At 39.2% G+C, this 13,258-nt stretch overlaps 1 protein-coding gene across 4 annotated transcripts in view; it reads left to right on the forward strand.

The window, feature by feature from the left end:
- Positions 1-13,258, forward strand: part of LOC108049958 (potassium voltage-gated channel protein Shaker) — a 149,210-nt gene that overhangs the window by 23,289 nt on the left and 112,663 nt on the right. For 2 of the 4 annotated variants that reach the window (XM_017131380.2, XM_017131378.2), the window contains one exon: positions 2,079-3,494. In XM_017131380.2, the coding sequence (XP_016986869.1) occupies positions 3,349-3,494 (146 nt within the window). In that variant the 5' untranslated portion in view covers positions 2,079-3,348. The remainder of the gene's footprint in view (positions 1-2,078; positions 3,495-13,258) is intronic. The other 2 variants (XM_017131376.2, XM_017131377.2) reach the window with 2 other exon arrangements.

Raw genomic sequence — 13,258 nt, forward strand, 5'->3', positions numbered from 1 at the left:
TAATTTTTGTGTAAATAATACAGATTGTGGGGCCACTGGTTGGCATGACAATATATACTTATAGGAGACGACTCGGGGGTAATTAGTTTAAATTGGTTGACAACTTGCAGTGTCCAAGTGGAAAATGGGTAATGTCAAATGGTGGGTGGAATGGTGGGATTCATGGCAGATGCACAATAAAAATTTATCATACGCACCGTTGACGTTGACAGATCGTCGAGTTGAAGCGTTGCAAGTTGCTACAGGCGACAGTAGACAGAAGACAGTCGACAGGCGACAAACTGCAACAAAAGCGATAAAAAAGGAACAAAAAGAAAAAAAAAACGGGGCGAAGGGCTTTAGAATCTGCAGCTCATCCTTCATCTCCATCGCCACCACCATCACCATCACCATCTCCATCTGGCTGCATCCTTTCCATCTCCTGGCTCTGAATCCTGAATGCGGCACGCTCGAGTGAACTTTGCAATCTGACAAAATTGGTGAATGGCGGATGGTTAAATGCTCCGTGTTTTTGAGCCGAGCAGAAGCTGGAAATGAAACTGCACTTCATGCGGAAGTTGCAGTCGGAGTTGCCTTTGTTTAACCCATGATGTGCTCTTCATTGTCTCGCCTCCTTTTTCTTCTCGGGCGTGAAAGGGATCCTGAATGCGAAATTGTTTACAAACTGCATCACAGTCGCAAATTAGCTTTAGTCAGCATTTCTAGTTGCTAATTCACTTTTAAAAGCAATTTACAATTTTTGAACTCTAGGAGTTTAAAAATGAAATTACAACAATTAAGTTGTTTTCCTGTTTTGAATTTATTATATTAAAACGTTTTTGACATTGAAAAAACATATTTTTAGATGCTTAATTATTAATGAACCTGATGATGACTAATTTTTGTAGGGTTTTATGAAGAATGCAAATTTATTCCTTAAAATGTCTGTACATTAAAGTGTTCACTATGATTCAGCTAAAAATTGAAATATAGCGCAAATCTATCAAAAAATACATATATAAATATTTATGGATAATACTATTTTGTAAAATATTTTTGTTTGCTTCTGAAATATTGCCAACAATAATTTATTAACTGCCAAAGGGCGATACACAAAAACCACTAAAAAATATCCATTTCATACAATTTTAATTGTTATTTTTGTCAGTTAAAATAATAAATCCATTTAGTGAGTATCTCACAGCAGGATACTCAATTTTTGCGCTCTTGGTTGTCGATTTTATAATTATGTATTCTGAGGCTATAACTGGTGTCCAGCTGGGCGGGAATGAGTTTGGTAACAGCACAGTCAGACACAGTTGGTGTCGGGAAATGGAAGAGAAAGTGGGAATGAGGATGGGACAAGGATGGGGACAAGGAGGAGGATGTGGATGGGAATGGTGATGCGGATGAGGATGACGATGACGATGCCGATGGAGAGTGTGATCCGAGGTGGAATGGTTTCTTAATGTGCTCGATGCGACGTTGATGGCATTGCAAATGTGCACACGCTCGAGTCCCCAAAAACGTGGCTGTATGAAGTACTTAGCAGACTGACAGAAATGGACAACCCGCATACACACACTTTTTGTCAGATTTTTTTTGAGGGTGCAAAATATTCCCCCTTCGAGCATTGAAAATTGGAAATATTTTGAGACATTCCCGTAAGCTAAATGATGATTCCCATTTGGAGACGATCCGAATCGTTGACATAATTGAGGCGATGGAGAGCTTTGTTTTGGTAATGGCCATTGCAAATGGCAAGCGAAGCGATGTTGTATACATTATGGATAATTTACTGCAAACAAGTGAATATTTGAGGGGGTATAAATTAATACCACAGCCTGAGAAGATTATACATTTTATACAGAACATACAACACTGTATAAATATATCGAGAATGAAGTGAAGGTGTATTTTGTATGAAATTATGTTAAATTGGCAATCTGGTAATATAATTTAGTCCAAACAAGTAAGTTCACCATTTAAAATAACGCCTTTTATGAATATTAATATGGTGGGATGAACTCTTTACTTATTTTGTATTAATTGTAAACTTGATTAATATCTGATGTATATTTTCATTTATATATTTTCAGCTGCCTGTGCACGTAATTTCTCATATCGTCGTTTGAACACCTTCCTGCCCTATGCACTATATCAACAACAACAACAACAACAACTACACCTATCACTACTGCAACAACAAAAAATAAAAGTCAACCAAAAAGCAATCGTAAAAAGCAAATAACTGGTAAAAGTTGTAATTGGAACAAATGTTGTACATACCTACGGATAAATTGTAAATAAATTTTATTAAATTGTGAATACCCGTTACCCGATAAATACATAAAAATATTACAATGCAAAAGATAAGAAATAGGCTTCTTCCGAATCATCATCGTATGTCCGTTTAATATGTTTTGGTTTATCCACAAAAAGCATAATAATTTGTTCCTAAATTAAATCAATTGCAAATTCAAGAGTTTCGGGTATCAAATAGTCGACCTCCTCGGCTATCCATAATTCCCAATAGATCAATAATCGGACTAAATCCATTCAATAGAACCTTTGGCCAGCAAAATTTAGCTAGAAGACAAAATATACAAGGAGAGAAATTTTTGCATACTAAATTTAATGAACCCATGTGGAAATCACAAAACGCAAGAAATAGCAAGCGAAGCAGAGACCCAACAATAATTAGTATTAAAAATTGGTTAACAAACGGAAGACCCCGAAAGATCGAAGGAAAAGGATAAGTTGTACGCCCATTGTGATTATTAATTTTAGACATTAGGCCAAGAAACCAAAACAGCAATTCGAACTGAACGGAACAGAGCCAACTGGAGAATCGTTGCTTAGCCAAAATAACACCAGCTGCAGCAGCAAAACACGACCAAAAAGCAAAGCAAAAGCAAAAGCAAGAGATAAGCAAAAGCAGAAAGCAGAAAGCAACATTAGCCGCCCAAAGAAACTTGAAAGCATTAGCCAAAAAAAAACAAAAAACTCTTAGTTCAATTCCATCCAAAAACCAAAACCAAACTCTCGTCTTGGACAAATGTGAGGCGTTCAAACTTAAACCAAACATAAAACCCCATTGATGCGGCTGCCAAACAGAACGACAACACAATCTCAACTTTTGCCCTGAAGCATCTTTCCTACTATATCTGAATCTGAATCTGAATCTAAAGTTTTCCCCCAAAACGCAAGGTTTCTCCTTCTCCAAATCGCGAGTGCGTCTCCGTTTCCATTTCCGTTTCCGTTCTCGTTTCGACTTCGATTTCGGTTTCGGTGGGAAGCTAAAGCGGCTGCTGCCACTGCCACTGCCACAGTTTCGATCGGAGCCGGATCTGGGAAACAGCCGCCAAGATGACCATGTGGCAGAGTGGCGGCATGGGAGGCCATGGCTCCCAGAACAATCCATGGATGAAGCTGATGGGCATCGTGCACAAGGAGCGGCGCCACACGGAAAACGTCCAGAGTCAGTCCGGTTCCAACGAGCGCAACCTGAACCAGTGAGTATTGATCAGACTAGAGCAATAACCTATATCCTAACCTTAAGGATAGATTCTTAAGTTTACCATAGTATTTACCATAGTATTTTAAGCACTATTTTTCGATTGCCCAGTTTGGCATAATGACAATAAAAGCTGCCAGATACAATTGATATAATTAATAGAAACCACAACATAAGTACGAGTATATACAAAATAGCTAAGTTGCAAGTCTTGCCAAACCACACGACAATATTTGTTAAGCAAAGTGGCAACATTTGTAGAAAATGTATGCTGTAGTTGTGAAACTTGTTGGCAACTATTACAAAATGTGTGCTATTTAATACATTTAAACATTTTCCACACTTCACGTATATTTTGGTTAGACATTGTATATCTTAGTAGCAACATTTGCAGAGAAATGTGGTAAAAGTTCTTTAAGAAAAGGCTCGAGTTCTTGCTAAAGATCTTTTTGTATTTATGATGCTATATGAAATATATTCTGTTATCAATTTCGTTTCTTTATTTATTCTTTATCAAAACTATCATAATTGAAAGATGAGTGGCAATGCAATAAGCAGATAAATCAAGGGAAAAAATAACAAAACAACTAGTGTAAGTTGGCTTTATAGCTTCCCTTCCCCTTTTCTTTTGAAATTTTCTCGAGCTTAATAAGCGTAATTTCTCAAAGATTCGCGAGTGAATCGAGAGTTATCTGGTCTGTCTGAGTGTCCTGAAACAAGGATATTCGACGCTGCTTGCGCAGGAAAGTATGCGGCGGTTTTTTTTGCTCTGCTTTTGTTTTATTTGCCTTGCCAACGACTTTCGAATGTCGAATGTGGATGCCATGTTATGCATATTGGTCGTAAAACATGCGCCAACTGCGCAATTAAATGGCCCGCAATGCAAATGGAATGCCCAGGACGAGGAGCAGGACATGTTGGCCAGGACAAAGTGTGCGGCTCAAGGCGGGTTCTGGCGGGGGTTCCCGTTCGGAGTCATTTGCCACAAATCAACGCTACCCACTGGACGTTCCCCCCACGCCCCGCGGGCCACCTTGTTTATCCAAGTGAAGCGCCCTGTAAATGATATATCCAGCCGGCTGGTGGCCAACTATCATTACCCACCCACTGGCTAGTGGCCACCATCCTGCAGTCTCGGAAAGTGCAGCTCTTTGGGCTTTTAAATTGGCTATAAATGCGCTGGAGCATAAATGGATTTACACACATGCAGCTTGTTGCTGTCCCCATTTCCCCCTCTCCCCGCTCCCCCCTTTCCTATCCATCGCCATCATTCATTTCCATTCCATGTTGCATGCAAATACGAGCCACTGCATCGACACGCCTCCCCCACAAACCCCCCCCCATTCCGCATCACATCCATTTCCCGCACTTTTCACTGCGGAGTCCTTATAAAAGTTGTACAACTCGCAATATGCACATGCATATGTACTTGTGTTCGCCAAGGAAGTAAAATGGAAAAGGAACTTCCGGCAGTCAGATGAGCGGAGCGGATGCCGAATAGATTGAAAGATGGATCGAAGAGGAACAGAAGCGGCAATCTGATTAGTTAGTGGTGGGTGGAAGCAGAGTCCTTGGGATACAAAGTATATTGGATTTCTCCACCTGGTATATAGATAATTAAGCCACAAGCTTTAAGAGGTCTGTTTCCTTGAAATCGGGTTATTACGGAAATTTAGAAATATATAAAATAAAAATAGGTAAAAAGTTAGACATTATTAAAATGATTAATATTCCCGATTAAAGAAAGAATTGCTGAACTCAAAATGTCTTATTTCAGGTGTTGCGTTTATAAACTTTAAAGTAGCTTTCTATCAGGATTGCAAATTCAATTTTAATATAGATTGTAAAAGATTAAAGTGCCTTTATTTAGGTTAAAAATATTTAAAAACGGAATAAATATATTTTAAAACTTTTTCTCCGTGCATTAGTTGCATTGTGGAGCACCGCTAAACTTTTTTATTGCCAAGCAGGACTCGATGGGATCCTTTTGCCCCCGCCCCCTGCGCTACCCAAAACTTTGCTCGAGCGGATTAATTGAACTAGTTCCCCAATTTGCCAACTAATGTGCTCTAGAATCCGACATCCTGCATCCTGCGTCCTGCGTTTTTCCATGGGGTATCATAAATTTATGCACCCACAACGGCACACATGCACTTGCACACAATGGAAAGCACTTGAAAATGAAAGGATAATAATAATATTTTTATTTTATTATATTTTTAGTTTTCTCCTTTCCGTTTTTGTTGCAAATGCAACAGCAGCAGCAGTAGAAGCAGCATCAACATATGAGAGGTCGGTTCATGGGTTAAGGGGGCGGGTTGTGGGGGGCGTGGCAGGGTTTAAGTGCACTCTAGTGCCATGGGGGTGTATGTGTGTGTGTGTGGGTGTGCGAATGTGATGGTAAACTGCAACTGTAACTGTGTGCTAGCGTGCAAGTGTTGGAAAGTGCTTGCTAACTGTGCGATGATTTCGGGATTCCGCTGGATTATTTTCGCCCAAGTATTTCGCAATTTATGTCCAACTCGTTCGCTCTCTTTGCTCTTTTGCCCTTTGCCCTTCGTCCTTCGTCCTTTTCGTTTTCATTTTCATTTTCCTTTACCATTTCCTTTTACCTTGCACTTGTTTCTGCCCCTCGACAAAAGTTGTGAATTATTTGATTGCCTACCAAATGAATTTCGAATTGTTCATTTTTTTAAGTGGTTTTAAGTGCATGTTTGAGGAGCATTGAAAATCAAATGGGGAATTTCAAGCCAAGGGATAAATAAATAAATAATTAAGCCACTCACCATGTTGCCTTAACCCATTTTTAATCGACGAATTTATATTTCATTGATGGATTTCAATTAATTCCGTTTTATTTTACCATTGAAGGCCGTTTAACAGTTTTTATTTTCAAGTTTTCATTCATCAAAATTTTAAACAGAAAAAAATAGAAGTCACTATTTCATTTAAAAATTGTATTACTAAAATATTGGGGATCTTGTTATAAATATATGTTACTGCTGTTTAGACATTTGCTATTCGTTTTCTTTGTGCCCAGGAAAATAGGAAATTTCATATATTATTCATTCGGCCCTAAATCTTGTGCTGCAGCCTTCTTCCGATTTTTCTGTCTCGATTTTGGCACAAGAAAAACAATGTACTGCTGAGGGTGAAAGGAGGCTTATGCATAAATATTCCGAAGGTCAGAGATGCCTACATAAAAGGGTTACGGAGGCGTGGCAGCAGCCCTTTTTCGCCAGCCCAATGTTGTTTGCTATTTTACCTATTCTTTTATTTTTTTTTGGCCGAGCAACAGTTGAACATTTGGAAATTTGCATAAATTTCCCAACACATCCCCCGGCCCCCTCTTCCCTTTGGCAAACTTTGAATTTATAGAAATGTGCACAAAACTGTTTCCATTTGCCTGGGCGGTCGGGCAGTCGGGCAGTCGGGCTCTTTGTTGCCCTTCAAAAGCATTTGGGTCCAACATGTCCAAATGAATACTTTATAAGCCCCTCTTTATGGCCATAGTCCTGCCTCTGTCTCTGTCTCTGCCTCCATCTCCGTCTCTTTCTCTACCCGCCGTCTCTGTCTTTCGCTGTCTCTTTCACCGGCCCCCTTTCGTTTTCTCATTTTCTCCCTGCCAATGTGTAATGTTTATGCTGCGAAATGTTTGAAGTTGACGAAACCATCGGCGTGGTTGTAATATTTAACGCCAATTCTGTGGAATTTACACCAAAACAAAAACAGTATAAAAGTAGTATCTTAACAAATATTAGTAATATAATAAGTTAAATAGAAATAATCACAAAAACGTATAATATATAAACTTGATTAACATTAAAAACTTTTCTAAAAAGTAATCAACTATTTGATTTGCTATTAACATCTTAATTAAATTTGAAATTATACTCTAAATAAGTGTAGTAAAGAACTTTCAATGATTGTTTACATTTGTTTACTGCCGAAATAGAACCTAATTTTTTTCTCAGTGCTTGTCATTCCACTCGACGGCATTATCTCCCCTTTTTCCCCATCGTGATGGTCGTCTGAGCTATTTTGCATTGAAATTGAAATGTCCGCAGCTTTTGTGGGATGCGTCCGCTTTGGCCAGGTGAAAAGCATTCGCCCAACTGGGCCAAAAACACATTTACATTGGCCAGCGCACATACACCAGTAAGTGATAAATGTGTGCGTCCCTATATCCTTATCATTTTGTCAGGCCATTGCATACCGACAGGCGCGGCGAATTAATTGAAAATTCAAACATATTGACCGACATAAATATGTGGATAAAGTGCAAGTCCAGTCGGCTGGTTGATTACTGCTGGCCATGTTGTTGCTGGCCTCCCTGTTTTTGTTCCTGTATATTTGTCAATGTCAGTGGCGCCATCTGGCGTACAGGGTGTCGCATATACACACATATATCCTGCGGCAATTAAGGGATTACAGTGAAAGCTCTCGTTTCAAGCACTGATTTTTGTTGAAAAACAGAGATTTCTGCTTAATAAAAGCGGGTTTTTATATCTAAAGGAATTTTCCAAAAAAAAAATACAAAAAGTTGTAATACACTTTAATTTTTCGTCGATTAGCGAGAGGATAGGCCGTTTGCCTGCGGCACCCTGTCATCGTTTGTTGCCCCTGTCATCGATTTCGGATTGCATGAGACACGTTAGTTAGTTACTTAACCCAACCCAAGACTGCCTGCTTTTCCTTTTTTCCCCAGCCCATTAACCCATTAATTATTTGTGGTCGAAAAATCGTCAAGTTGATTTGCACGCCAGCAGAAAATGGGTTTCATTTAGCAGGTGAGAAAGTATCTTAGTTTCGCCATTTGGGGCAATCCTTAATTTGACAAATTAAACAGAAATAAATAATAAAAAAAGTATAAATTATCCAAACATATTTCATTTACTTTTATTTTGTTGAGTAAAAGGAAAAATTGGTTGTTTAGGGAAAATATACATAAATATTTTATAGGAAATCAAATTCTGAACTTCCGTTTACATATTACGATTTCTATTTCTTTAGCAAATCAAATAACACGGTACCAAATTTTCGATCGATCGTAATGGGTTAAATTGCCGCCGGCGTCTTTGCCTTCTGTCTAATTGCTGGCCATTCGTTTGGGCCACGTTACTTGGCCAGGCTTTGCTTATCAGCCAGCTGCTCCTCCGCCGACTTATTGCCACACCCACGTAACGAAAATTGCGACCCATTTGTTAGCCGGGGCTGGCAAATCATTTTTCATTTGCCTGTGGAAATTCGCAGCACTTTGTCTGGGTTCTTTTTTTTTCTGTTCTTTTTTTTTTGGGGTGGGGGTGGGGGTGGGTGGTGTTGTGGTCTGGCCAGGTGTCCTATTGAACTTTACTCAGGCGAAATTAATGAGCGCATACGGGCATAACACCTATTACCACCGGACTGCGGACTCTACGCTCGTGCGTCCACTGAAGTGCACCTAAGCGCGAAATGTGTGGGCGGGGGAGGGTGTCCTTGTCCTTTTCCTCCCCCCCTCCTCCTCCTCCTCCTCCTCCTCCACCTCATCCTCCTCCTTTTCCCGATCCCGATCCAGATCCCCCATTCTGTCCCTGCGGCTTTTATTGGCGACCATAAAAACCCAAAGTGTCAAAGCGAAACGCTTCAAAACACTGCGTGGCAGCCAACGAGCTTGGGCAACATTTTGGCTAACATTTCAATTGGCACGGCCATAAAGAACGCTTCGGGCGGCATTAAGTATAAATAGTTGGGAATGGACGAAGGAATGCCCTGTAAGGAGAATAATACACACTTCTAAGCTGATTTCGACACCAGAGTTCATCAAACGGAACACATAAATATCAAAATATCTAACAAAAATGGTTATAAAATTGTCTATTAGTCGTATAGCTATTTATTTCTCCCTAATCCTTAATTCCATTTATTTTTGTGTTTGGCCATTTAAATAAATACATTGAATGCAAAGCCAAAGAGATGAAATCGCTTATTGCTTTTATACAAATATTTAAGCACAACGAGCAGATTGAAATATTTGCTTTGCATAATTAAAGGCACACTAATTATAGTTTGGCGATTAAAGTTAAGTATTTTCCCAAATAATTGTACATAACTCAAGATACTTTCCATAAATATTTAATTGAAAACAATTAAATTAATTTTTATCGACAGTTTAGCTATTTGAAGGCAATTGAATAAATGGAACTTAATTGAGTTTATTTTCTTTTTACCACACATTACGTATTTAATATTTTCTATTATGTTTATTCAAATCGCTTGTGTTTGTTTGTGGTGTTAATAAGCGAATGAACATCAATTTCAATTTTGTTTTGATTGGCATCCGATTAAATGATATGTCAATTCCTGTTCCCAACTCAAGCAGCCCATTAACCCAACTGTCTGTATGCAATTCCGGTTTCGATTTTGATGGTAACCATCTGGGTGTGTCTTGTGTGGTGTGCCTTTGCTGTGTGTGCCTCGTTGACCATTTGACTTTGATTTGTTGTTTGGCTGCGTTGGACTACAAGTGCCGAATGCCTCTCTCGACGAAATGTATAAAAAACACACAGAACACAGAACACAAAGGATGCCAAACAAAACAGAAGGCGATGGGTGCATAGTGCAAGTGGGCAAGTGCCGAAAGACAATTCGTAGCACTCAATTAACGCATTTAAAAGTACAATGCAGATCCAAGGCGGGCAGGCCAGAGGTTGCCACTTGTCGGGGTTTATTTCGAGATTTCGAGATTTCGAGACCGATGTCGTCGGTGGACCCCGGCATTGTGCATCCGCCCCATTGTCTCTGGCACGCGGCGAGGGCCATCAGGGGCATTGTCTAACCCACAATGGATCCTCCTTCCCCCATCCTGCTCCTTCTTTAGCTCCTTCTGTTTCTCAGGCTTCTCCTCCCCAAAATCAAGCAAACAAACCTCCAATCACCGAGAGAAGCAAGTGCCAACACAAAATTGAATTGGGGGCCAGCATGAGCTGGATTAGAGGACTTGCCATAACCCGGAGCAGTCAGCACCATCAATTGATTGTCCTGACCCATTTGGTCGCCAGATAGGAAGTGACTTCGATCCATTGAAAGTGGTAAAACAAACTGAAAATATAGCCCCTCTGGTTAGGTATACAATAATTAAGTTGCTAAATATTCCAAATTTAGGTAATCCTTTGGTAATCTTTAGATAATCTTTGGGTTATTTACTGAATGAATAGGGTTTACTTTTCAATATTTCATAATTTCATAATAAATAGCTATTAAAAAAACCAGGCATATTTGAGGAATATAAATAAGGAATAAATTGGTTATAAAAAGCTAAAATAAATTATTCATATTTATAAATCAAATGATTTATACACTAAACTAAAAACCCAGCATATTATTTTGTTGTTATCTGTGCAGTCTCTTTTTTTAAGGAACTAAAAGCTAAAGTAAATAATTAATTTTTTATGAAACTTTTTATGCCCAAAAACTAATCTCAGCTTAATGCTTCTATTTTTTTCCTGAGAAGTCTTGAAGTTTTTAATCTTTACAAGTTGACGTTGAAGTTTTTATTTGAGACTTGGTCAAGTCGTTTGGTTATCGCCAATAGCGAACTATGACAGCTCGTGACTCAATTTACGACTGTTTATGGCAAGTTATAGCCCGCTCAAGTGATCTCTGCCATTTGACGGGGTCATTCATTAAAGTTTCACTGGCACACCCTCTCGTCGGCTTTATTACGAGAAATAATTTAACGCATCAACGATTGGCAGCTTTGGCCATGATTATTGGCCCTTTTCCCTTGGCCCTTTACGTTGGCCTCTTGTAATTGCTATCACTGTCCCTTTCACACCCACTCTGCCCCTCTCTTTCACTTGCTCTATCTGTGTGCCCTTTAGTGTTGCGATTTTGGCTTTTTCCCAGCAGTATTTGATTTCTTTCGAACTGCTTTAAAAAAAAAGGTTCATATAAGTCAGGGTATAATTTTTGAATACCAGCCTTAACAAATAAATACATTTAAAAGTGAAACAAACTTTAAAGCGCTGTCATTTAAATGTAATACTTTTGTTAAGAGGTTCTGAGGTTTGGTAGTAGTTAAGTAAAAGCATATATTATAAATAGTCCGCCAACTAGTAATAAGAGAAAATCAAAACCCTGTAATATGCATTAGTTTAGAAGAGTAAACCGCATTTATAGCTACTTTAGCCGATTGATTCAACCACCTCTGTTTGTCTTTTCTGATACAGAAAGCCTTGCTAAGCCATGAAATTGTATGGGTCCTTATGGCCCAGTGACCTGCTCACGTTGTTCATGTTAAAATTCCAAATTACATTTTGCATTTTGATTAAAACGTAAACACAGTGACCTCCTCCAGCCATTTACTCAACAGTTCTGGCGAAAGAAAAGGTGAACCCCCTCGCCCCCCAGTTGGGTCTGAAACTCATTCCCCCCACGAGACAGTGGGTTTTCTCGATGCTCGTTTGCAATTTAATGAAGCAAACTGTTGCTAAACACAAGTGAAAGCGGCGGGGGAAAGTGTGGATCAGTTTGGGGAAAGTTGGGGAGTGGTGGGGGAGTGGCGTTCGAGCATGAAAATTGTTTGTCCACAGACTCCAGCGTATTCCGGTGGAATAAAAGCGACTGAGGCAGATGGAAGGCGCTTAGCGTCCAACAGCTGTTCCAAATCCGCTCCACAGCCCACCCACCTACCAGTATCCTGTGTACTGTATCCTGCAGACCCCCCCCTCTTGGCAATTTGACAAGAGCGCATTATCCTTACAAACGGCACCAGATGGGCCTGCCTCAACATCGCACAAAAAAAGAACGAAATGAAAAATGATAGAGAGCCTGAAATTCGGTGGAGGGGGTTATAAAACTGAGGATTAGCCCAGTCAAACGATTCCGCTGGCATTGTGCCAAAAAAAAAAAGGAAAACGAAACGAAGGGAAATCCAAACACAAGAGTGCGGAAATTATATGTATATTTAAAACTGCATAAATCAAAACACTCGGGGCAGAAAGGTCAAAGGTTGGCCGGTGGTGATAATTGATTGATGGTCAGTGCCAACTGACGCCGTTTTTTAAGAGCCTCTGTCACCGGCAATCAGCGATGAAGGGTTTAGGCCGAGAATAGCATCCTAATGGGCTTTTAATTTTAAAGTACTTCGCCTTGGCCTAAAGCAAATGCTAATGAGTTTTTAATTAATTTAGAAAATAACCGAAATCAAGCATTTTACAAAAATATTTCCCTTTTACTGATTAGAAACTCTGTAAGATACTTTTAATTTCTGCAAAATCGGTTTTGGCTTAAACTAAAAGGCAAATAACTTTAATAACCTTTTACTTCTTTAAAACCAGCCGTAAATATTAATGTCATGTATGATAAACTAGGCTAGTCTTCGATGTATTTACTTAAGAAATTCCCCAAAAGCTAAAGCAATAATAATAATTTTACTCACTTCATGTGAAATCATCAAGAAATCTTAAAGTTATAATAATTCAGTTATAAATTCAGAATTTCATCAATAAATTTGTTCATTTGTCTGCTTTCCACAATCAACTTTGGTGTTGCAGATTTAAGGTATCGGATTCAATTTTATGTCATCTGTTTGCTTTCAATCGTCGATAACTCAAAGCAGATTTCATTTCACTCACACGCGTTGGCTTTGCCATAACAATGGGGAATGCAATCCTGTGCAAAGGAATCCTTATTTAGGAGCCGGTACCATCTGTGACTGCTCTGTTTTTCCCAATTTTCCACATTTTTTCCCCTTTTCTCCCGCACTTTCCCGCCGAGTTGCCG

This window comes from Drosophila rhopaloa, unplaced genomic scaffold, assembly GCF_018152115.1.
Source record: "Drosophila rhopaloa isolate 14029-0021.01 unplaced genomic scaffold, ASM1815211v1 contig_3, whole genome shotgun sequence".
Classification (NCBI taxonomy): domain Eukaryota; kingdom Metazoa; phylum Arthropoda; class Insecta; order Diptera; family Drosophilidae; genus Drosophila; species Drosophila rhopaloa.